At 45.1% G+C, this 25,432-nt stretch overlaps 1 protein-coding gene across 2 annotated transcripts in view; it reads left to right on the top strand.

Moving 5' to 3' along the window:
* The first annotated feature begins 2,009 nt into the window (after window positions 1-2,009).
* DYNC1LI1 (dynein cytoplasmic 1 light intermediate chain 1) overlaps window positions 2,010-25,432 on the top strand; it is a 51,158-nt gene continuing 27,735 nt past the window's right edge. Inside the window, exons 1-5 of one of the 2 annotated variants that reach the window (XM_077268976.1) lie at window positions 2,010-2,377; window positions 20,500-20,573; window positions 20,659-20,775; window positions 22,965-23,195; window positions 23,904-24,073. In XM_077268976.1, coding sequence (XP_077125091.1) covers window positions 2,262-2,377; window positions 20,500-20,573; window positions 20,659-20,775; window positions 22,965-23,195; window positions 23,904-24,073 — 708 coding nt within the window. In that variant the 5' untranslated portion in view covers window positions 2,010-2,261. Of the gene's footprint in view, window positions 2,378-2,563; window positions 2,596-20,499; window positions 20,574-20,658; window positions 20,776-22,964; window positions 23,196-23,903; window positions 24,074-25,432 lie in introns of those variants that run through there. The other variant, XM_077268977.1, reaches the window with a different exon arrangement.

The following is a 25,432-nucleotide window of genomic DNA, read 5'->3' as shown; positions in this document are numbered from 1 at the left end:
GTCTTAGTCCAGACACAGATAGATATGCTTATAGGCAGTTCAAATCATATCTTAGCTCAACCAGGGAGGCCTGGTTAATAGTCTCAGGTTATAGCAAAGCAGCAGCAGCAGCTTACATGTCCAGCAAATGCAGATGAAGTAAACACGAGCAGCAGATGAAGGAGGATTACTGGAAACTTGTGTATGCAGCAGGAACTCAGAGCAGAGTAGCAGGATCACCACACAGGTTCACAGGAGCAGGTATATAGCTAGGGAGTAATCAGAGGTCAGGAGCTGGATGCAAGGCAGAATACCTTAGCACAGACTGAAGGCTGGGGTGGAGTTTTATAGCAGGAAGACACAGTGCACGAGACCAAAGACACCATCTTGGAAAAGGGCAGTAATGCACAAAAGGTAAAAAATGTTCAGAGTCCTGACACGCCCATCGGATCGGACCGCCCCCCAGGTGAGTATAACATAACCTCTTTTTCTCATCTTTCAGGTTACATAGAGGGCTTATCTACATTACAGAATGCTATAGATAAGCCCCTGATGCTGGTGGGCTTAGCTCATCTTCCATATTGGGGGTGACAGAGTCCCTTTAAATGTGTAGTTTGTAGTTTAGGACAATTGGCTTTGGCCTAGTGTTAGGCTGCGTTTTCTAGTTTTTGAAGTCAAAGGTGAATGGAGGAGAATTCTCAGTACTTTTATTTTACACAGGTGTCCTCCATATCCATTCCTGGCATAGATTATAATGGGTACTTGTACTATCCTTGAGAAACACAGAGAAAAATGATTCCTCTGGTTTATATTTTTCATGGATAGTACTCTTACCCTTATATTTTACGCCACAGTGGAGTCAACAGAAATAATGTATATTCAATACATGATGTTGTTTTTTTCAGGTATTTTTTGTTGTGCTATATTCCCTAGGCATCTGAATAGGAAATTAAGCAATTAAATACCATGTTTAGTAAAGAGGTTACAAAAACGCTTGCTAACTACCTGCCTGTTCTGCCTGGCGCTGGTCTCTGCTGGCACAGAGCTCTCACTGACCGCTCCTGCTGGCGTTCTGTGGCTTCCGCTGATGTCACGTTGTCAGAGTGGGTCCTTCTCTTCCCTCAGCTCTGTCGACGCTGCGCGACTGATCACACCATATTGATTCACAGTTGTCTCCCCGTTGCCTGTGAGACGCCGGCAGTCGCGCTCAGTCGACAGAGTAGCCTGGAAGAAGAGCTGTCTGTGATGTGGAGACACAGCATGGCCGGAGGGAGCAGTCAGTGACCTCCCTGAGCAGTAAGTGGATCCTGACTAGTTACCCCGACTACCTGCCTGTGAGTATTTTGGCTCATAGTATAAAAATAATATAGTCCTGGGGACAACCCCTTTAATTTCTAGCAGAAAACTAACAGGCATGCATATATAAAGGCAGCAGGGTGGCGCAGTGGTTAGCACTGCAGCCTTGTACCGCTGGGGTCCTGGGTGCATATATAAAGGCAGCAGGGTGGCGCAGTGGTTAGCACTGCAGCCTTGTACCGCTGGGGTCCTGGGTGCATATATAAAGGCAGCAGGGTGGCGCAGTGGTTAGCACTGCAGCCTTGTACCGCTGGGGTCCTGGGTTTAATTCCTACCAAGGACATCATCTGCAAAGAGTTTGTATGTTCTCTCCGTGTTTGTGTGGGTTTCCTCCGGGTTCTCCGGTTTCCTCCCACACTCCAGACATACTGATAGGGAATCTAGAGTGTGAGCCCCAATGGGGCAGTGATGATAATGTCTGTAAGGTGCTGTGGAATTAATAACGCTATATAGGTGATGCATACTAAAAGCTCGTGCTATGTGTGACTACAGCCTGAAAGGGTGTGTGCGTTATTTTGTATTTTAGTTATTTTTGTTTGGTCACTTTTTCTTACTATTCATAGTTATTTACTCTTCCTTGTTGTGGTGTATTGGGCTGATGCCCTCGCTGGGACACACGGAGAGACGCTGACAGGACGCAGCCTCACACTGTGGCGAGTGAATCAGCGGGTACTGACTCTGTATCTGTCACATCCAAGGGGTGGAGCCAATCCCCGCCACTACGTCACCTCCGCCGAGCCCTGGCTCCGCCCCTCCTGTCTCCCGCCGTCCTCTCGCTTCCCCCTCTCCACGGCTCCTGTTTCTTCTTCCCAGGGACCGCGCCTTGTCTGTCAGGCGGAAGGGTGGCCGGGACCAAAACCAAGAGAGGGGGGGACAAGCTGTCCTTATAACCATACTGAAAGCTGTCATAGTAAAGGAGTACTAGGATGGCAGCGGGGAGAGCCGCCTCTTACTCGTCTCCATCCTCCAGCTTCAATGCTGGCTATGGGAACAGCCACAGCGGGGCGGCGGCCAGTGAGGACGAGGACGGACAGAACCTCTGGTCAGTGTTGTGTGAGGTGGGGGCAGGGAGCCTCGTGCACAGCCGCGCCGCTCATTCATTAGCTGAGGCCAGGACCGTTATAAGGCGCCCGGGACACTGCGGGGAGGGCTCGCGGCTCATTAACCCTTTCGTGGTTCAGGCTTTCGTCCAATTTCAACATCAGGGTGGAGTAAAGATGCCCAGTGTTGACCCTTTGCGGGCGGGGCCAGACGCGCTAGGTGACTGCACGGGCGTGGAGACACGGGTGACGCGAGGCCGCGCTTTACCTGTGTGTGGGAGTGGGCGCGGCGCAGTAGTACCTGTGTCTGAGCTGTGTGCGCTTGCGCGGCGGGGTGGGCGCGGCCTGTGCTGTTTGGGTGTTGTGACTGAGGTGTGAGGACTCGGCTCATTACCGGCGGCGACAGAGTCGTGACCGCACACTCGGCAATGGCTGCAGCCCACAGAACAATGGCTGCTCCCGCAGGCAATCATCAGTGATTAGTGACAGGGAGGATGTTACACACTAAAGTGTGCCGGGAACATGGCTGATGTACACACATGGAGGGGTTATCCCCAGTCATGTGTACGGCGCTGCAGCCAGTCAGTAAGCACAGCGTCTGAGCTCACTGACTGGCTGCAGCGTTATCGCTGAGCAGCTTATGCTGTGCACATGGCAGAACCCCTGAGCTCGCTGATTGGCTGCAGCACTGATCCTGTTGACAGCACTGCAGCCATTCTTTGAGCCTAGTTGATTGGCTGCAGTGTTGATGATTCAGCACCGCTGCAGCCAAGTAACAGGCTGGGATAGTGCCAGAGACTCTGGATCCTGAGAGAGTTAGTAAAACAGTGCTGTGGTGTTGTTTATTTTTGTGTGAACTCTATGTATCAGGCGAGGTTTCCTGACAGGAGACAACCCCTGTAAGGGTATGTGTCCACGTCCAGGATTGCATCAGGATTTGGTCAGTATTTTACCTCAGTATTTGTAAGCCAAAACCAGGAGTGGAACAATTAGAGGAAAAGTATAATAGAAACATATGCACCACTTCTGTATTATCACCCACTCCTGGTTTTGGCTTACAAATACTGATGTAAAATCCTGACCGAATCCTGATGCAATCCTGAACGTGGACACATACCCTAAGGGCGCAGACAGACGGCCATGTTCCTCGTCACAGTGCTCGGCCTGGCCCAGCGCCTCTCCTGACAGTGGGATGTTACTACTCTGCAGCTGGCAAGGTCCGGAGAGGCGACTGTCAGTCCGAGGATTGTGATGCGACCCTCACATGCGAACTATGACTGTCTGTCTGCGCCTTATGTCTGTACATCAGGAACTTTCCCGGCCCAAGAACCGCAATGTGAACAGGAATTAAGACAGCCATCTAGATCAAGGATACGGCGCACTCCAGAAATCCGTGTACTGTGGGGAAGATCCGTGGGGCTTCATACAAATTCCGTGTAACATACTCCACTGTCATTTACTAATTATTAATTGCCTGGAGTTGCAGCCATTCCGCCAGCATCTGCTCAGGACTCTGCCATCACAGATAATGAGGGCTCCTCACATCTCGCCCACTGTAGGCCGTGCCCACTGCACCCAGCTCGCCCACCGTAGGCCGTGCCCACTGCACCCAGCTCGCCCACCATAGGCCGTGCCCACTGCACCCAGCTCGCCCACCGTAGGCCGTGCCCACTGCACCCAGCTCGCCCACCGTAGGCCGTGCCCACTGCACCCAGCTCGCCCACCGTAGGCCGTGCCCACTGCACCCAGCTCGCCCACCGTAGGCCGTGCCCACTGCACCCAGCTCGCCCACCGTAGGCCGTGCCCACTGCACCCAGCTCGCCCACCGTAGGCCGTGCCCACTGCACCCAGCTCGCCCACCGTAGGCCGTGCCCACTGCACCCAGCTCGCCCACCGTAGGCCGTGCCCACTGCACCCAGCTCGCCCACCGTAGGCCATGCCCACTGCACCCAGCTCGCCCACCGTAGGCCGTGCCCACTGCACCCAGCTCGCCCACCGTAGGCCGTGCCCACTGCACACATGTAAACACATATGAGATTGAGCGGTCTTGTTAATATTCCCCAACAGATACATGGGTATGGTATTATTCACAGGGTAAATGTTCCCCCATATTAACATCTGAAACGTATTTTATGGTTGCCAGTTGACTTGCCATTATATCCAATATGCTATGTTCAGATTTAAGCAGAACTCCTGTGCAATCAGGTCATACAGTCTTGTCTGCACACACATGAGATGGTTGGTAGATTGAAGTGTAAAGCTGGCTATAAACATGAAAGGGGTTGTCCGGTGGCGCTCACTCCTGCATGTGGAGGTGAGTGGCGCTGATGACATAGGGAGTGTCTCGCTCCAGCCCGGCCCTCCGCCAGGAGCGGCGCGAACAACTCCAGTCTTGATGAATTGGGGCCATTGTGTCCACACACACATCCAGACAACTGCACATATTCTATACTAATGAATTTGATACAATGGCTTGCCACAGTATCCACCCCCTCTGCTTTTTACCTATTTTGTTACATTGCAACCTGTGTTTGAATATTTCTGTAATACGATTTATGTGTGACCCACCAGCACTAAATAGTCTAAGTTGGTGACGTGAATAGGCAAAAATTAAATTTATGGGATTAAGTAATAAAAGATTGTCATGTTCAAATGTATTCACCCGTTTTGTTATGAAGCCCCTAAAAACTTCTGGTCCAAAAAAATTCCCTTCATAAGTCACATGCTTAGTGAAAGGAAGTCCACCTGTGTGCAATCTGTGTCCCATGGTCTGTCAGTATATACACACCTTTAGGATTTTGCTGCAGATCCACAGCAGTTTTCCATGAGGTGTACAGTACCATGTAAACGTATGGAAAACTGAATCCGCTGTGCCCATGGTGCGGAAAATACAGCGTGGAAACGCTGCATTGTTTTTTCCGCTTCATGTCAATTCTTTGTGCGGATTCCACCTGCTCCATAATAGGAATCCGCAGGTGTAAAACTGCAGGTGGAATCCGCATAAAAAACGCAGGCAATCTGCAGTGCGTTTTACCTGCGGATTTTGGAAAAATCGGCACACGAATCCGCAACGTGTGCATATAGCCTCACTGAAAGGCCACAGAGGCTGTAACACCATTAACCTCTTCACCCCCGAGCCTGTTTTCACCTTTATTACTAGGTCAATTTTTACAATTCTGACCAGTGTCACTTTGAGGTAATAACTCTGGAACGCTTCAACGGATCTCACTGAGATTGTTTTCTCGTGACATATTGGACTTCATGATAGCGGTAACATTTGTTCGATTATAATTTGCGTGTTTGTGAAAATATCCTAAATTTTGTTAAAATTTTGTAATTTTAAAACTTTTAATCCTTATGCGGTAAAACCAGTCATGTCACAGAAAATAGTTAATAGCATGTGCAACATGTCTACTTTACATCTGCATAATTTTTTAAACCTCTTTTTGTCAGGAAGTTAAGTTAAAAATTGACCAGCATTTTCTCATCATTCCAACAAAATTTACAAAACCATTTTTTTTTAGGGACGACATCACATTTAAAATGACGGAGGGGCCTATATGACAGAAAATACCCAAAAGTTCTAAAAACTGCACTCCTTAGAACCACGTTTAACCCCTTTACCCCCAAGGGTGGTTTGCACGTTAATGACCGGGCCAAGTTTTACAATTCTGACCACTGTCCCTTTACGAGGTTATAACTCTGGAATGCTTCCATGGATCCTGATGATTCTGACATTGTTTTCTCGTGACATATTTGTACTTCATGACAGTGGTAAAATTTCTTTGATATGACTTGCGTTTATTTGTGAAAAAAATGGAAATTTCGCAATTTTCCAACTTTGAATTTTTATACCCTTAAATCACACAGATATGTCACACAAAAGTAACATTTCCCACATGTCTACTTTACATTAGCACAATTTTAGAACCAAAAATTTCTAATTTTTACAACACCATTTTTTTTTTTTTAGGGATCACATCACATTTGAAGTCACTTTGAGGGGTCTATATGATAGAAAATACCCAAAAGTGACACCATTCTGAAAACTGCACCCTTCAAGGTGCTCAAAACCACATTCAAGAAGTCTAGTAACCGTTCTGGTGCTTCACAGAAATTTTTGGAATGTGTTTTTTTTTTAAAGAACATTTAACTTTTTTTCACAAAAATTTTACTTCAGATCCAATTTCTTTTATTTTCCCAAGGGTAACAAGAGAAATTGGACCCCAAAAGTTGTTGTGCAATTTCTCCTGAGTATGTTGATACCCCATATGTGGGGGTAAACCACTGTTTGGGCGCATTGCAGAGCTCGGAAGAGAAGGAGCGCTGTTTGACTTTTCAATGCAAAATTGGCTGGAATTGAGATCGGACGCCATGTCGCGTTTGGAGAGCCCCTGATGTGCCTAAACAGTGGAAACCCCCCACAAGTGACACCATTTTGGAAAGTAGACCCCTCTAAGGAACTTATCTAGATGTGTGGTGAGCACTTTGAACCCCCAAGTGCTTCACAGAAGTTTATAATGTAGAGCCGTGAAAATAAAAAAATAATTTTTTTTCCACAAGTGATTTTTTTTAGCCCCAATTTTGTATTTTTCCAAGGATAACAGGCAACATTGGACCGTAAAAGTTGTTGTCCAATTTGTCCTGAGTACGCTGATACCCCATGTGTGGGGGGAACCACCGTTTGGGCACATGGAGAGCTCGGAATGGTAGTGACGTTTTGGAATGCAGACTTTGATGGAATGGTCTTTGGGTGTCATGTTCCGTTTGCAGAGCCCCTGATGTGCCTAAACAGTAAAAAAAAACAAAAAAAAAACAAGTGTAATTATTTTGGAAACTACACCCCCCAAGGAACTTATCTAGATGTGTTGTGAGAACTTTGAACCCCAAAGTGTTTCACCAAAGTTTATAATGCAGAGCTGTGAAAATAAAAAATATTTTTTTAGCCCCCAAATTTTTATTTTCACAAGGGTAACAGGAGAAATTGGACTACAAAAGTTGTTGGCCAATTTGTCCCGAGTACCCCATATGTGGGGTAAACCACTGTTTGGGCGCACGGCAGAGCTCAGAAGTGAAGGAGCACCGTTTTACTTTTTCGACGCAGAATTGGCTGGAATTGAGATCGGACCCCATGTTGCGTTTGGAGAGTCCCTGATGTGCCTAAACAGTGGAAACCCCCCAATTGTAACTGAAACCCTAACCCCAACACACCCCTAACCCTAATCCCAGCCGTAAAAGTAAAGGCCCCGTCACAAATAGCGAGATCGCTAGCGAGATCGCTGCCGAGTCACAAGTTTTGTGACGCAACAGCGACCTCAGTAGCGATCTCGCTATTTGTGATACGTACCAGCGATCAGGCCCCTGCTGTGAGATCGCTGGTCGTGTTGGAATGGCCTGGGCCGTTTTTTGGTCGTTGAGGTCCCGCTGACATCGCTGAATCGGTGTGTGTGACACCGATCCAGCGATGTCTTCACTGGTAACCAGGGTAAACATCGGGTTACTAAGCGCAGGGCCGCGCTTAGTAACCCGATGTTTACCCTGGTTACCAGCGTAAATGTAAAAAAAACCAAACAGTACATACTCACCATCTGATGTCCGTCAGGTCCCTTGCCGTCTGCTTCCCACACTGACTGAGCGCCTGAAAGTGAAAGTACAGCACAGCGGTGACGTCACCGCTGCGCTCTGCTCTCACTGTACGGCGGCACTCAGTCAGAGCGGGAAGCAGACGGCAAGGGACCTGACGGACATCAGATGGTGAGTATGTACGGTTTGTTTTTTTTGGTAACCAGGGTAAACATCGGGTTACTAAGCGCGGCCCTGCGCTTAGTAACCCGATGTTTACCCTGGTTACCCGGTTGCTGCAGGGGGACTTCGGCATCGTTGAAGACAGTTTCAACGATGCCGAAGTCGTTTCCCTGATCGTTGGTCGCTGGAGAGAGCGGTCTGTGTGACAGCTCCCCAGCGACTTACCAACGATCACGGCCAGGTCGTATCGCTGGTCGTGATCGTTGGTAAATCGCTATGTGTGACGGGGCCTTAAGGGTACCGTCACACAATGCCATTTTCATCGCTACGACGGCACGATCCGTGACGTCGCAGCGTCGTATGATTATCGCTCCAGCGTCGTAGACTGCGGTCTAATCCCAACCCTAACTTTAGCCCCAACCCTAACCCTAGTGGGAAAATGGAAATAGATACTTTTTTTTTTTTTTAATTTTATTATTTTTCCCTAACTAAGGAGGTGATAAAGGGGGGTTTGATTTACTATTTATAGTGGGTTTTTATTTCAGGTTTTTATGTTTGGCAGCTGTCAAACGCTAAAAGACGCTTTTCATTGCAAAAAATAGTTTTTGCATCACCACATTTTGAGAGCTATAATTTTTCCATATTTTGGCCCACAGTCATGTAAGGTCTTGTTTTTTGCAGGGCGAGTTGAAGTTTTTATTGGTACCATTTTCGGGCACATAACATTTTTTGATTGCTTTTTATTACGATTTTTGGGAGGCAGAATGAACAAAACCCAGCAATTCAATAATTTTTTTTTGGGTGGGGCGTTTATACCGTTCCGTGTGTGGTAAAATTGATTAGGCAGTTTTATTCTTCGGGTCAGTAGGATTACAGCGATACCTCATTTATATAATTTTTTTGTGTTTTGGCGCTTTTAGGCTAGTTTCACACTAGCATTTTGAGGAGCTGTGGACTTCCTCCGTGAATCCCCGCCCTCGGCCGCACCTCCGATGCTAGCTCCGCCTACTTCTGCGGCCTGCGTACCTATCTTTAACATTAGGTACGCAGATCGTGCCGCTGTATGCGGATGCTTCCGCATGCGTCGTTTTGACGATGCGGAGAAAAAAAAAAGTGCTACAAACTGCGTCTTACGCTGGTCGCCGCATCGTCAAAACGACGCATGCGGAAGCATCCGCATGCAGCGGCTCGACCTGCGTACCTAATGTTAAAGATAGGTACGCAGGCCGCATGCAGAAGTAGGCGGAGCTAGTGGCCGAGGGCGGGGCTTCATGGAGGAAGGGCGGGGCTTCACGGAGTAAGTCCGCAGCTCCTGCAAACGCTAATGTGAAACCGGCCTTATACAATAAAAACTATTTTATATAAAAAAAATAGCGGTACTATATTTATTTATATCCGTCTTTTTGATCGCGCTTTATTCCACTTTTTGTTTGGCGGTATGATAAAGCATTGTTTTTTTGCTACATTTTTTTTTTACGGTGTTCACTGAAGGGGTTATCTAGTGAGACAGTTTTACAGGATGTTAGGGATGCGGCAATACCAAATATGTGTACATTTATTTATTTTTATTCACATAAAGAAATTTATTGGAACAATATATATTTTTTTAATTTATTTAGGAATTTAAAAAAAAATATTTTGCACATGTTTTTTTTTTTTTTTTAACTTTGTACCAGGGTGGGACAGCGCTATATAAAGTCAAATCACTGATCTGACACTTTGCAGAGCACTGTGTCAGATCAGCGATCTGACAGGCAGTGCAGGAGGCTTGCCAGTGCCTGCTCTCATGAGACACTGGGAAGCCACCTCCCTGCTGGACCCTGAAGGACCATGCTGCCATCTTGGATCCGGGGACCTGCATGGAGGAGGCCCTCAGAACAAGGCGATCACACCACGTTCTGTGGGTCTCAGGGAAGCACACAGGGAGCCCCCATCCCTGTGCGATGCTTTCCTATGCCACCGGAACGCTGTGATCTTGTTTGATCGCAGTGTTCCGGGGGTTAAAGTGCCGGGAGTGGTCCGTGACCGCTCTTGGCACAGCGCCGGATGTAGAAGGAAAAAATGAACATTTAACTTTTTTTCTTCACAAAAATGTTAATTTAGCCCCAAATCTTTTATCTTCATATGGGTAACAGGAGAAAGGCACCATACAATTTGTTGTGCAGTATCTCTTGAGTGCGCAAATACCCCATATGAGGGGGGAAAACTACTGTTTGGGCGCATGGCAGGGCTTGGAAGGGAAGGAGCACCATTTGACTTTTTGAATGCCAAATTTGCTGGAATCATTAGTGGATGTTTGTCGTCTGATGTGCCTAAACAGTGGAAGCCCACTGTGACCCAATTTTGGAAACTAGGCACCTCAAGGATTTATCTAGATGTGGTGAGCACCTTGAACCCACAGGTGCTTCACATAATTTTCCAACATTAATCTGTGAAAATGTAAAAAAAAAAATATATATATAAGCACAAATGTTTTTGTTTTTAATTTTCACAGGGATAGAAGTAGAAAATGTACCCCAAGATTTGTTGTGCAATTTCTTCTGAGTACAGACATCTCATATTATGTGGTCGAAAACTACTTTTTAAAGAAGAGATATATAATTTTTTAAAAGACGTGGTGTCCCCCAAATTTTTTATTACAAGCTGAGGGAGAGCAGACAGCTGGGGACTGATGTTTATAGCTTGGAAAGGGTATCAGCTCAAAGCTGTGTCTACTAAGCCTTTACTGGGCATTAGAATGCCTTAGCCGTAAAACGGTGGACATCAATCCTAACCCTTTTACCCCACTTGCCACCGCACCCCACTCTATTGGCCCACTGGCAACCCTCAAGAAAACTGAAATTCTAGGTTGTGAGGTAGCAAACATGAAGAATGCCAAGAGGGGTGAATACTTTCGCAAGCCACTGTACATTCGCTGTACCTCGCAATTGTGCACTCAACTTTGCAGATACGACATCACCACAGGTTGCCACTAGTGATGAGCGAGTATACTCGTTTGGGTTTTCCCGAGCACGCTTGGGTGACCTCCGAGTATTTGTTAGTGTTCAGAGATTTAGTTTTCATCACCTCAGCTGAATGATTTACAGCTATTAGCCAGGCTGAGTACATGTGGGTGGTTGCCTGGTTGCTAGGGAATCCCCACATGTAATCAAGCTGGCTAACAGCCGTAAATCATTCAGCTGAGGTGATGAAAACGAAATGTCCGAACACTAACAAATACTCCGAGGTTACCCGAGCGTGCTCGGGAAAACCCAAGCTCAAGTATACTCGCTTATCACTAGTTACCACCAGTTGCGAAAGGGAGCACCACTGGACAAATCAGTTTAAGTAAAATGTGGTTCCAGCTCATGACTTTAATGGGATCGGATTTTTATTGTACAGTGGAGCTTGAAAAACTTCAGAATTTTCCATATTGTTGCATAAATTGTACCTAAACTACATCAGATTTTCACAAGTCCTGAAAGTAGAAAACGAGAAATCATACAAATGAATCCGTAATATAGACTTTTAAATGAGGAAAATGAACCAATCACATATTTATGTGAACCTTTTCTCTGAGCATGTGGCTTGGAGCACTTTTGCAGCATTTAACGTTTCTGGATATTCTGGATTAGTCCTGTACATCGTCTAAGGCCTCCTTCACACATCTGCTTAAAAAAAAGAACGCTTGAGACTGTCCATTTTTACTATCTGTGTGTTTTTTTTTTCTTTGTATGTGTGTACTGTCTGTGTGTCATCCATGTGACATGTACTGGAATAGAATTGACAATCTTTTAGGTGTTATGGTTCTTCAAATGTATAGATGATAGATAAATGGATATCTGAGTTATATATTTAGTGCCATGTGTGTAGCTTATTGTGCATGCATTGACCAAATAAATGGAAAAAAATGAGCGTCCCTCCCCCTATTTTTAGTATCCAGCAAAGGTAAAGCAGACAGCTGTCTGCTGATATTATCAGTCTGGGAAGGTCCATGGTTATTGGGCCCTTTCCAGCCTAAAAATACCAACCTGCAGTTGCCCCAGAATTGGTGCATCACATCACATTTTGCAATTGGGGTAATGGGGCTTGGGGTTAATGTTGACTGTGAATTGTCTGAAAACACAGCTGGCATTACACCCTGGTGTTAGTAATGGAGAGGTGTCAGACACCCCCATTACTAACTTACCCAGTAATAAACTGTGTGTGTATATGTATATATATATATATATATATAATATATATATATATATATATATATATATATATATATATATATATATATATATATATATATATATATATATCGCCACGACAGCACCCACAACGAGAGAGGGGATCCGCCCACCTTCCGGACAGGAACCTACAGGTTAAAAAGGGGCGGCCCCCCTCGCCCTCCAGTTTGGGTTCCTGTCCGGACGGCGGGAGCCTACAGGTTTTGCTTACCCAGGTCCGCCAAGCCTCTGTGCGGTGTCCGGGTGAGAACGGCAGAGTCGGGGGCCTGGAAGCAGCGTTGGGGGAGGTTCTGTTTTCAGCCTCCCCCCTCGTCTGGCAAGGACCAGCTCGGGGAATGGCTGAGCGGTCGAGGTGGCGTTCCCGGGGGAAGGCGCGCCGCCCCGGGTCGTCCACACGTGTGCGACGCTGCAGGAGCACTTCGGCACTTATGACCCGGAAGTAGATGAACGACTTCCGGAGGAGGCCGGGAGGAAGAGCGCGGGACCTTTGAAAAGAAGGCAGCGCTTGGTGAGTAGTGTGCGGCAACATGTCTTCTACAGGAGACGCCGAACACCGACAATTAGCTGAGCAAAGGAGCAGCAGCAGATCTCACACTGGAGATGTGGCACGCGGGCAGCAGGACTCTGGCGCGTCACGTCGCATCTCACCCCCTCAGAAACCGGTACTCTATTGTTTCATCAGCAGTGGTGAGTTTGATATTTGAGCCATTGACTGATACAGATTGTCTCCTGTACTATGCTTTTTTATAGGGAAAAAAGACCTCAAAATCCAAGCATAAGCAGTGCGCGTTATGCACGGAGCCACTACCTGACACCTATCTAAAGAAATTATGTCAGTTGTGTATATGCCGTACGTTAGAGGAAGAGGCCCCCCTTCGTGTATCAGACTTAAGGGAAGTAATTAGGGAAGAAATAAAATCGTCCCTTAAAATTAAACGGCATGAGAAAAGTAGCATGGAGATAATATCCGATTCCAGCCCTTCATTACAAGAGGGTGAGTGCTCGGAGAGTTCATCATCAGCCTCCTCAGATGAGGAAGGAAGGCCTTGTTTCTCCACTGATAATATGGAGACTTTAATTAAAGCAGTCCGTGCAACTATGGGGGTGGCAGAGAGCAAAGAGCCAAAAACCACCCAGGAAATCATGTTTGCAGGACTGAATCAGAGAAGTCGCAAAGCTTTCCCCGTGGTAGAGACCATTAAAGATCTGGTCAGACGAGAATGGGACAAGCTGGATAGGGGGTTCTTACCTTCGGCCGCAAAGAGAAGGTACCCCTTTGAGGATGACACCTTATCTCAGTGGGTGAAAGTCCCGAAAGTGGATGTGGCAGTAGCCTCTACCTCAAAAACAGCCTCACTACCATTAGAGGATGTAGGACTTCTTAAAGATCCCTCAGACAGGAAGGCTGACATGCTCCTTAAGAAGGTGTGGGAGGCATCATCTGGAGCCTTTAAACCTGCAATCGCAGGCACCTGTACGGCGAGATCAATCATGGTCTGGGTGACTCAGCTGGAAGAACAGCTTAAAGCCAAAACACCTAGGGATAAATTACTAAACTCCCTGTCTCAGGTCAGAGAAGGAGCGGCTTATCTGGCAGATGCCTCAATTGACTCCCTGAAATTGGCTGCAAGATCGGCCGGGCTCTCAAATGCAGCCCGACGGGCGCTTTGGCTAAAGACCTGGAAGGGGGATGCCCAGGCAAAAGCCAAATTATGCTCTATTCCATGTAGGGGTGAGTACCTATTTGGCCCGGTGCTAGATGACATCCTTGCAAAGGCAGAGGATAGGAAGAAGGGATTTCCTAAAACATTTAATCCCACTTTTAGGAACGCCTTCCGGAGACGCATGCCCTTCAGGAAATTCCAGTCAGACCAGCAGGGATATAATCGTGACTGGGAGACGTCGGATCAGAAGAAGAAAGGTGGATACTATAAAAACCCTTCATCTTTCTCAAGACGGAGATGCAGATAAAGCAGGTCTGCCAGTAGGGGGAAGACTAAAGTTCTTCTCAGCAGAATGGCAGAAGATAACTTCTAGTGCCTGGATAATGGGGGTAGTCGGGTCAGGTTTAAAATTAGAGTTTTTGAGAACTCCCCCAAATCATTTTATTGTAACATCGCTGGATACTCCGGCCCAACAACAGGCCTTAGAATTAGAGATTCAACAATTGATTACAAAGCGAGTTATTGAAGAAGTACCGAAACATCAGGAGAAAACGGGCTTTTATTCTCCGCTGTTCTTAATCTCTAAGCCTGATGGGTCCTTTAGGACTATTATAAATTTATGTAAATTGAATGAATATCTTCAGTACCACGCTTTTAAAATGGAATCCATCAGATCAACAACTAAGCTTTTGTTTCCTAGGTGCTACATGTCAGTGTTGGATCTCAAAGATGCGTATTACCATCTTCCAGTTCACCGAGATCATCAGCAATTCCTCAGGATGGCAGTATGGGTAAACCATCAGATTAAGCATTTCCAGTTTTTAGCAATGCCCTTTGGCCTATCCATGGCACCTAGAATTTTTACAAAGGTTGTGTCGGAAGTAATGGCCCATGTCAGGGAAAAAGAAACCCTGGTAGTGCCCTATCTAGACGATTTTTTGATAATTGGAAATTCTATCGCTCAGTGTACATCTAGGGTAAATGCCATAATATCATCCCTACAGGGACTCGGATGGATAATCAACTGGGAAAAGTCAAAACTAGAACCCACAAGACATCAATCATTCCTAGGTGTTCTTCTAGACTCAGAAAATCAGTCATCCTTCATACCAGAAGGAAAGAAGCAGAAGATCATTCAGAAGATCACGGCCGTAAGGAAAGCTCCAAACTTAAGTTTAAGAGACGCAATGTCTCTTCTAGGATCTTTGACTGCGTGTATATCGGCGGTGAGATGGGCTCAATCTCAGACCCGAATGCTTCAATACGAGGTGCTTCAAGCAGAGAAGGATCTTCACGGTGCTCTGAGCGGGAAGTTCAGTATATCACCTGCCACTCTTCACGACCTCAGATGGTGGCTAGATCCAGTACATTTGTCAAAAGGAGTCCTTTGGACCATCACTCCGGACAACGTGGTCACGACAGATGCCAGTCCGTTCGGTTGGGGAGCCCATATGGGAGACATTCTAACCCAGGGGCGTTGGTCAATTCTAGAGTCCCAAAATTCCTCAAACCTAAGAGAGCTGGCTGCAGTCAACCAGGCTCTTCTTTGCTTGCTACCTTTCCTGAAGAATTCGCACGTACAAATACAGACAGACAACATGACTGTGGTGTCCTACATCAATCATCAGGGAGGGACAAGGTCACGATCCCTAATGACCACTGCAGCACAGATATTGTCTCTGGCCGAGGATCACTTACAGTCTCTGTCGGCAGTTCATATAGAAGGGAAACTCAATATAGAAGCAGACTACCTCAGTCGCCATTCCCTTCGTCAGGGAGAGTGGTCCCTAGACCAGCACATATTCAATCAGATAGCCAACCTGTGGGGATTGCCGACAATAGATCTGTTTGCTACGAGGGAGAACAGGAAAGTCAGGAGGTTCGCATCCCTACACATAGCAGACCAACCTCTCATAGTGGACTCCCTTCGCGTCCATTGGGACTTCCGGCTAGCATATGCCTTCCCTCCTATGTGTCTAATTCCGATAGTTCTCAGGAAGATCCGGGAGGAAGGAGCCAGAGTAATTTTAATCGCCCCCTTCTGGCCCAGGAGGCCTTGGTTTTCTCTCCTCAAAACAATGTCTGTCACCGATCCCTGGGTGTTGCCAGTGGTTCCAGATCTCCTCTCTCAAGGTCCATTTCGTCATCCAAACTTGGAGACTCTTCACTTAACAGCGTGGAACTTGAGAGGGAGCTTCTGAAGGAGAGGGGGTTCTCCGATGCTTTAATAACTACCTTATTGAAAAGCAGGAAGGAGGTTACAACAAAAATCTATTCGAAAATTTGGAAAAAATTCCTTATGTTTTATCAGAAACCATTGGGAGATAATGCTCCGATTTCAGCCATTTTAGAATTCCTTCAGAAAGGCTGGGAATTGGGTCTAGCGGTCAACACTCTAAGGGTTCATGTGTCAGCCTTAGGAGCTCTGTACAACAGTGATATAGCTGGTAATAGATGGGTTGCTAGGTTTATTAAGGCATGTCAGCGTTCTAAACCAATCCATATTGTAAGAATCCCCCCTTGGGATCTAAATCTGGTGCTTGACGCATTGACTGAACCTCCCTTTGAGCCATTAGAATCTATTTCGATTAAAAATTTAACCTTAAAAACAGCTCTACTTTTAGCATTAACATCTGCCAGGAGGGTCAGTGATATACATGCGCTGTCAGTAGAGCCTCCCTACTTAATAGTTCTCCAGGATAAGATTGTCTTAAAACCTGATCCTGCATACTTGCCAAAAGTGGCAACTAAATTTCATAGAAGTCAGGAGATTTATTTACCATCTTTCTATGAAGATCCAGGTTCAGAGGAGGAGGAGAAATATCATACCTTAGACGTAAAGAGGGCAATATTAGAATACCTGGATAGGACACAAAGCTGGAGACAGAGTAGGGCTCTGTTTATTTCTTTCCAGAGTCAGAAAAAGGGTTCTGGTGTCACGAAAAACTCTATCGCCAGATGGATTAGAGAAGCGATATGTCTTGCCTACTCTGCCAGGGGAGTAACACCACCAGAAGGCATCAGGGCGCACTCCACTCGGGCCATGGCATCATCCTGGGCGGAGAAGGCAGATGTCCCCATTGAAATGATATGTAAGGCGGCAACTTGGTCATCACCTTCCACCTTTTATAAACACTATCGCCTTGATCTATCTGCTAATTCCAGCTTACAGTTTGGCCGTTCAGTACTTAGTGCTGTAATCCCTCCCAGGTGATTAGTCTTTGAAAGTCTCTCGTTGTGGGTGCTGTCGTGGCGATAGGAAAACCGGTTTTTACGTACCGGTAATAGGATTTTACAGAGTCCACGACAGCACCCATGCATTCCCCCCCATATTTAGTTACTTATTCCTGCACTCTGTTGGAAGGTGTGCTTTAGAGATCACTCTATAGAGGTGGTGGTATTTAGTAGTGTTTAAGATAATATTATCATGTACTGATTCATTGGCGGTATCCCTTGTACTCTGGAACACAAACTGGAGGGCGAGGGGGGCCGCCCCTTTTTAACCTGTAGGTTCCTGTCCGGAAGGTGGGCGGATCCCCTCTCTCGTTGTGGGTGCTGTCGTGGACTCTGTAAAATCCTATTACCGGTACGTAAAAACCGGTTTTTTATTTACATAAACACTCCCCCCACACTTTTTTGCCTAGTTCACCAATTTATTTAAAAAATTACCATACAGGCCTGCCATTGCCCAGGGAATCAGATGTAGTCCACAAATGGAAACCTAAAAAGAAGCACAAACAAGACACTGTCCCTCGTTCACCAATTTAGTATATAAAAAAAAATAAATAAATTCCCATGCCGGTCTGACATAGTAAAGCGTTTTGCGCGACGTTCCCCGAATCTGGCTCATGCTGCGCGCAGTGAGACTGACGTCACCGCTCTTCACTATTTCTGGATCTTGCGTAGCCCAGCATGACCCAGCGACTCAGCAGGTACTCTGCCTCCCTGGGACCAGTGCCGGATCCCAACACTGCTATTATCTCTGTGATATGGTTGTGAGGTCACATCAGTGGCATAAGTCACTGCTCTAGGCTTAACACTGAGCATGTTAAGATCGTCTTGTCTATATTTGCACTCTATAATTGTTAGACAGAATTGTTAAATTTGTCCCAATGTGTTTTTTTCTAACCTCTTTTGCAGCTGTCATGGGATTGATCCAAACAACACTGTGTACCCTGTGTAAGAGCGTGTCCACACCGGACATTCATTGAAGCACACCTCAAAGCTCATTCATAGCCAGATTTGTTTTCTTTAACACATTAATTGACTTCTGGGGCAGGTTTAAAACTCCAACGTATGACCACTTCTGCTGTGGATTTTCCCAGCTTCAGCCCCATTTTGAGAAGCCGTAAAATCCACAGTAAGATCAGATGTTAATGCGGCAGAATATGCTGTGTGTGGACCCGGCCTCAAGGGGAACGTATTTCTGGAACTCCGTATAGTGGTTACACTGAGACAGCAAAAACAGCTATCTGCAAAATACAAGGTCACTGATCAGGAGGCTAGGTTGCAGTTGCTTCAGTTTCTCACTATTTCTACAATCCCTGCTTGTTATAAGATTTGTTTTGCTGTTTGTGTATCTCTGAATGTAAGGGGATCCTTCTACTATATAATTGTCTAAGGGTCACTTCCGTCTGTATGTCCGTCTGTCTGTCTGTCGCGTTTATTCGTTCGCTGATTGGTCTCGCCAGCTGCCTGTCATGGCTGCCGCGACCAATCAGCGACGCGCACAGTCCGGAAGAAAATGGTCGCTCCTTACGCCTCGCACTCACTGCCCGGTGCCCGCATACACCCCTCCGCCCACCGCTCACACAGGGTTAATGCCGGCGGTAACGGACCGCGTTATGCCGCGGGTAATGCACTCCGTTACCGCTGCTATTAACCCTGTGTGACCAAGTTTTTTTACTATTGACGCAGCCTATGCAGCGCCAATAGTAAAAACATCTAATGTTAAAAATAATAAAAAAAAATAAAAAATGATTATATACTCACGTACGCCGCCTTTCCCGCTCCTTGCGATGCAACCGGCACGTTCCGTTGGCACGGATGGTCTGGCAGAAGGACCTGCCATGACGTCACGGTCATGTGACCACGATGTCATCGCAAGTCCTATGCGCCTGCGCGGAAAGGACCTGCCGTGACGTCACGGTCATGTGACCACGACGTTATCACAGGCCCTGCGCGAGCAGGCTGGGACCGGAAGCTGCCGCCTGTACCTCGCACAGGCGACAGAACTACAAGTATGGTGAGTATGTTAGAACTACAAGGGGCCCTCGGATCGGAAGGTGAGTATGTTTATTTTTTATTTTTTAATCTGTGACATACGTGGCTGGGCAATATACTACGTGGCTCTGTGCTGTATACTACGTCACTGGGCAATATACTACATGGCTCGGCTATATACTACGTGGCTGGGCAATATACTACGTGCCTGGGCTATATACTACGTGGCTGGGCTATATACTACGTGGCTGGGCAATATGCTACGTGGCTGGGCAATATACTACGTTGCTCTGTGCTGTATACTACGTCACTAGGCAATATACTACGTGGCTGGGCAATATACTACGTCACTGGGCAATATACTACGTCACTGGGCAATATACTACATCACTGGGCAATATACTACGTCACTGGGCAATATACTACATCACTAGGCAATATACTACGTCACTGGGCAATATACTACGTGGGCTGTGCTATATACTACGTGGACATGCATATTCTAGAATACCCGATGCGTTAGAATCGGGCCACCATCTAGTATTGAATAAATATCTGTCCACTGAATGAACATTCGGCCATTGTTTAGTCGGCACCGATCTCTCCTGACGCCTCCATGCATGGGAGGGCTCACTTCCTGTGCTCTGAGAGAGCCTCCGCCAGACCCTAGCCATTGCTTAACTCACCGGGGACAAAGGGATCAGCAGTCTGAAAACTGGCTTGCTTCACCAGGTCCCTTTCCATTTATGAGACAGTGGGTCACCTTTCATACTAAGGCTACTTTCACACATCAGGTTTTTTGTGTCAGGCACAATCCGGCAATTTTTGGAAAAAAATCGGATCCGGCGCATCAGTTTTTTTGCAAAAAAAAAAAAGTGGATCCGTTTTTTAAAACATTAGCCGGATTTAGCCTGACACAAAAAACCTGATGTCTGAAAGTAGCCTTAGCGAGACAAGTTTATACCTAGCCTTAGAAAGCCAACTATTGTCCACAGGTTAGTTTATTCCCTACATGTGACCTCGCATGGGCAGTGTTGAGGGGTTGTCAGGTGGTGGTTTTTTCTTCGTTTTATTAATTGAAGTCTACTGTCCATGTAAAATGTAGGCATTTGAGTTCCCTGAAATCCCCATAAACAACACTTTCGCTTAGCCTTTGATGCTCATATGCATATAACCTTCAACTGTTTGTGCTTGCTTCAGCTATATAGAACTCGGGATTCTCAGATCAGTGGTTGTATGTAGCCCCTATGCTATATCATCACATCTGTATCTCTGCAGGTCGTCCATCCTAAGTGAAGTCTCCACACGCTCTCGCTCCAAGCTGCCATCTGGGAAGAATGTGCTGCTACTTGGTGAGTAAATTTTTTATTTATTATTTTTTTATGTGTGTGTGTTTTTGTTTTTTGAGTAAATCAACTTTTTTTTTTCTTTAAATAGGTGAGGATGGAGCTGGCAAGACAAGCTTGATAGGAAAACTCCAGGGAATTGAGGAATACAAGAAAGGAAGAGGAATGGAGTACCTGTACATTAATGTTCACGATGAAGACAGAGATGGCAAGTAGATGTGATGTAAAAGTAGGACGGAATATACAAAAATAAATGGCCTCTCCTTGCTTTGAGCTATGTGAACATTTTTATGAAGAGGAATATTATGTGTTTTATTGATTTATTTATTTATTTTTTTTATAACACTCGTGACTTATATCTAATAACAGTTTGCCTTGAAGTGAAGCAATTTTTTTTCTTTCATTTTGCCAATGATTTTTCTTTTTCATATCATGATTTATTTTTTTCTTAAATAGTAATCTTGTAATTTTTGCACTAGTTACTGGAATTTTCTTGTTAAACTCCTTGCTATCTTTTTAGAGAGTTTTTAGTAAAGTTCCTCATCAGAAGCAGGGTTACAATGACTGCTAACACCTCTATACACAGAGGAGAACACAGGATCCACCAATCCCAATAGGTGATGTCACAGCTGACCTGCACCCCCTCCCTTCACAATGACCTTTGCATAGGCTTATTTGATGCTTTAATACAAAAGATGATGTCAGTCTGCTAATGTATATGTGTCTTTTCATGAATCAGAAAGTTAATCTAATAAATCACCAGGGGACAGTGTGAAAATTACAAGATTCCTATTTTTTAGACCGATGTGGAAAAAAAAAACATTGCCAAAAATAAAATAAATGAAGTTAATAAAGAAACCTGATTCTTCACAATAGCTTATTTCTGATGAAGGCTTCCCTTTAAAGGGAACATACAATTGTAAATTAACACCTAATATAAATAGTAAGAAATATATTTTTTAAAACTTTTTTTTTTTTTATTATTTAAAAAACCAGCCCCAGACTTATGTACAGTTTGTAGTGTCTGGTAATGCAGCGGAAGGACATTGAAGTGAATGGGGCTGAGATCCAGTACCATGCACGGCGTGTGGACAGGATTGCTACTGGTTTTTGGAAAGTGCAGCCATGTTTTTCTAATTCAGTACAGCCACTTCAATGACGGCTCTGTTGTACTAGAGGCCTAAATAAAGCAGAGTGGTGCGTTCTAGCCAGTGTATAAGGCTCATCATACTTTTCTCCTCTCTCTCCCTTGTTTCTTTTTTATTTGTGTGGGATGTGAGCTGTAGATTTTATTGATACTACATGACTTATTTTTCTTACACGTGGGTTAAATATTGTGCTTCTTTAATAGTTCGTTCTAGTTACAGACAGCATATTATTATTATTAATAATATATATTATTTTTTTTATATTGGGGAAAATGTCCTGATTTTTTTTACGTTAGTCCCACTAGACTTGAACATTTGTCTTGTCACGTATACCGTACACCATGGTGTGTTGAATTGGTCTGTCCATTTCACTTTTACATTTACCTTTGAACACCGTTATACAATTTGCATTTACAATTAAAGGGCCTGTCCACTACTGAACAAACAATCTCCCAGAGAGTTGTCATTCTTCTGATGTAAGAGCTCTGCTCCCCTTTCTTCACGTGACATTGTAATGTCATGTGACCACTGCAGCCTTCGCTTTTCCATCAGAGCTGATTGGCAGCAGGGGTCACATGACATAATGTCCACTCTGATGGAATAGTGAAGGCTGCAGCCGATCAGAGGTCACAGTGATCACGTGACATAATGTCATGTGACAGCTGGTGGAGACCCAGTGCTGACATTGCTGCCGGTCCGGTAGGTAATTGTGGCTTTTTTTTTTTCTTTTTTTAAATTCTAGGCAGCTTAGTCTCGCTATTTGTAAGGGATTATTTAGTAGTTAATAGCACCTTTTAATCTACACAAAAAGTTTTGTAAATGCATTGTATTCTTCTAATTTGGAGGTGAATACATCTGCAGCTTTGGGGCTAAACATTTCCCAGCACTCCTTGCAGTCTGAATGCCCGGGTACCGCTTTCCCTTATGATTTGTGCTTTAAAATGTTTTACTTATATGCTAGATACTTTATAACATTCAGATGGCTGATAAAATGGATCCATTCATTCCTTTATATATTCTAGAAGGTGAGCAGAATTGTGATTGCAGCTTTGAAGTGTAATACATGATCATGAGTAATCTACTGTACATCAAAAGATGATCCGCTATCAATTACACATTGACGTTGGAAGAATAATCTGAGAAGTCGTTACAATTGCTTTCTGAGATTTTGTTTTGTTCTTTGGGTACATCACAGTGTATTTCATGATCTCACATGGTCCGCGTAGTAACTGCTTTTCTCTTATTCTAGATCAGACCAGATGTAATGTGTGGATCTTGGATGGTGATCTGTACCACAAAGGGTTATTGAAGTTTGCGATGGATGCCAGTAGTGTTAAGGACACATTAGTGATGTTGGTTGTAGACATGTCACGGCCGTGGTTAGCCTTGGATTCACTTCAGAAATGGGCTGGTGTTACCCGGGAACACGTGGACAAGCTGAAGATTCCCCCGGAGGAAATAAAAGAGATGGAAGAGAAAAGTAAGTGTTGAGTTTGTTTACAGTGTGATGGATTATTAATATTAAATGAAGCTTCCCTTTTATGACTCACTGTTGGGATGTTCGTATATTTCCAAAGATGATGGTGGGGTCTGTGCATTAGGATGTCACATAATGTAATGGGGGACCCACTAACTCACCTTCCAATTTCTCCAAACTGCCGCCAGGATTTTAGTGTTCCCTCGGTGTGATTGACATCTCCTCCTTCACAGCTTTAGTGCAGGTGATCTCACGCAAGTGCACAACATGCTGCACTGAAGCTCTGACAGGGACCGTGAAGGAGACGTCAATCATGCCAAGTGGGCCTGATTACAGATCGTGATGCCAGTACTTGTCCAGGGCAATAGATGCTTCGACAGACTAGTCCTGGCTAATTATCATATCCTGACCTGCAATGTCAATGTTTTTGCAGCACAGTTTTCTCACACCACATACTTGATTAAAATGCAAGAATACAACTGTGAAAGATGATGGTAGCAATTTGGGGTGCCTTGTGAGACCTATTGGGTTCCCTTTAAAGCTGAAGCTGAAAAGACCCTGTCCTGCATTCTAATCATTGGTTCAGTTCCCAGCTCATGACTTTAGAAAATCACGTTTTGTGAGTTTCAGTAATTTGTGAAATGTCTAAAAATGTTCTGCACCAAGTCCAAATAGTTTCTCCAAATTGTATATATTTTTTTGTTTCGCCAGTGGTTAGAAGTTTCCAGGAGTATGTAGAGCCTGGAGATGAGTTCCCTGCTTCTCCTCAAAGAAGGAATACATCCTCACAGGATGATCTGGATGAAAGTGTGACTTTGCCCCTAGGAGAAGACACTCTTACCCATAACCTTGGCATTCCTGTAGTAGTTGTTTGCACAAAGGTCAGTTGCTGGGATGGCACTTTTGGCACCAGTTCTGCAGGCCCTGAGGCATTGGTGAATTATCGCGTACCATCTACACTGCCATAATCTAATGGAAGGGCCAGCTTCATTTAGGCTACGTTCACATTTGCGTTGTGCGCCGCAGCGTCGGCGACGCAACGCACAAAGCAAACAAAACCGCAACAAAACGCACGCTAAAACGCTGCGTTTTGCGACGCATGCGTCCTTTTTGGCCGAAAGTTGGACGCAAAAAAAATGCAACTTCTTGCGTTCTCTGCGCCCAACGCTTGCGGGCATGCGTCGCAAAACGCAGCACAACGCATGTCCATGCGCCCCCATGTTAAATATAGGGGCGCATGACGCATGCGGCGACGCTGCGGCGCCGAACGCTAATGTGAACGTAGACTTACCCTTCTCGTACTGCAGTATTTTTTAGATAATATCTTGGGTATAATAAAATTACTGACCTGGGACTTTCTGATAACTCGCTGTTATTTTAATATATGTATCTACACTAGTTTCATATGTTTTGATCTAGAACTGGAGGATTAATAGAAGCCAATGACACAAGAAATTTAGATCAATGGATCATTTTTTCAGCGATTTTCTGTAAATGTTACTGTTGAGCTGCAATTTTCTGCTTACACACGTCAAAATTCTTGGTACCCCTCATTTAATGACAGGAAAAACCCACAATGGTGACAGAAATAACTTGAATCTGACAAAAGTAATAATAAATAAATCTATGAAAATGAACAAATGAAAGTCAGACATTGCTTTTCAACTATGCTTCCACAGAATTGAGGGTATGTGCACACGTTCAGGTTTTTTCGCGATAAAAACTCATTAAAACCGTATGCATTCTATCATTTAGAATGCATTCTGCATGTTTTACGCAATGTTTTGTGCACATGGTGCATTTTTTTCCACGAAAACGCATCGCGGTAAAAAAAAGCAGCATGTTCATTAATTTTGCGGATTTTCCGCGTTTTTCCCGCAATTCTATGCATTTGGAAAAAACGCATGAAAAAACGCACAAACGCATGCGGATTTCTGGCAGAAATGTCCGGTTTTTGTTAGGAAAATTTCTGCTAGAAATCCTGACGTGTGCACATAGCCTAAAAACAAAACAAAAAACTCATGAAATAGGCCTGGACAGAAATGATGGTACCCTTAACGTAATATTTTGTTGCACAACCTTTTGAGGCAATCGCTGCAATCAAACGATTCCTGTAACTGTCAATGAGACTTCTGCACCTCTCGACAGGTATTTTGGCCCACTCCTCAAGAGCAAACTGCTCCAGTTGCCTTGTGTTTGAAGGCTGCCTTTTCCAGACGGCATGTTTTAGCTCTTTCCAA

Source organism: Ranitomeya variabilis, chromosome 6 (genome assembly GCF_051348905.1).
Source record: "Ranitomeya variabilis isolate aRanVar5 chromosome 6, aRanVar5.hap1, whole genome shotgun sequence".
Taxonomy (NCBI): domain Eukaryota; kingdom Metazoa; phylum Chordata; class Amphibia; order Anura; family Dendrobatidae; genus Ranitomeya; species Ranitomeya variabilis.
Note: the sequence above shows the minus strand (reverse complement) of the source record. Positions and strands in the feature narration are given on the sequence as shown.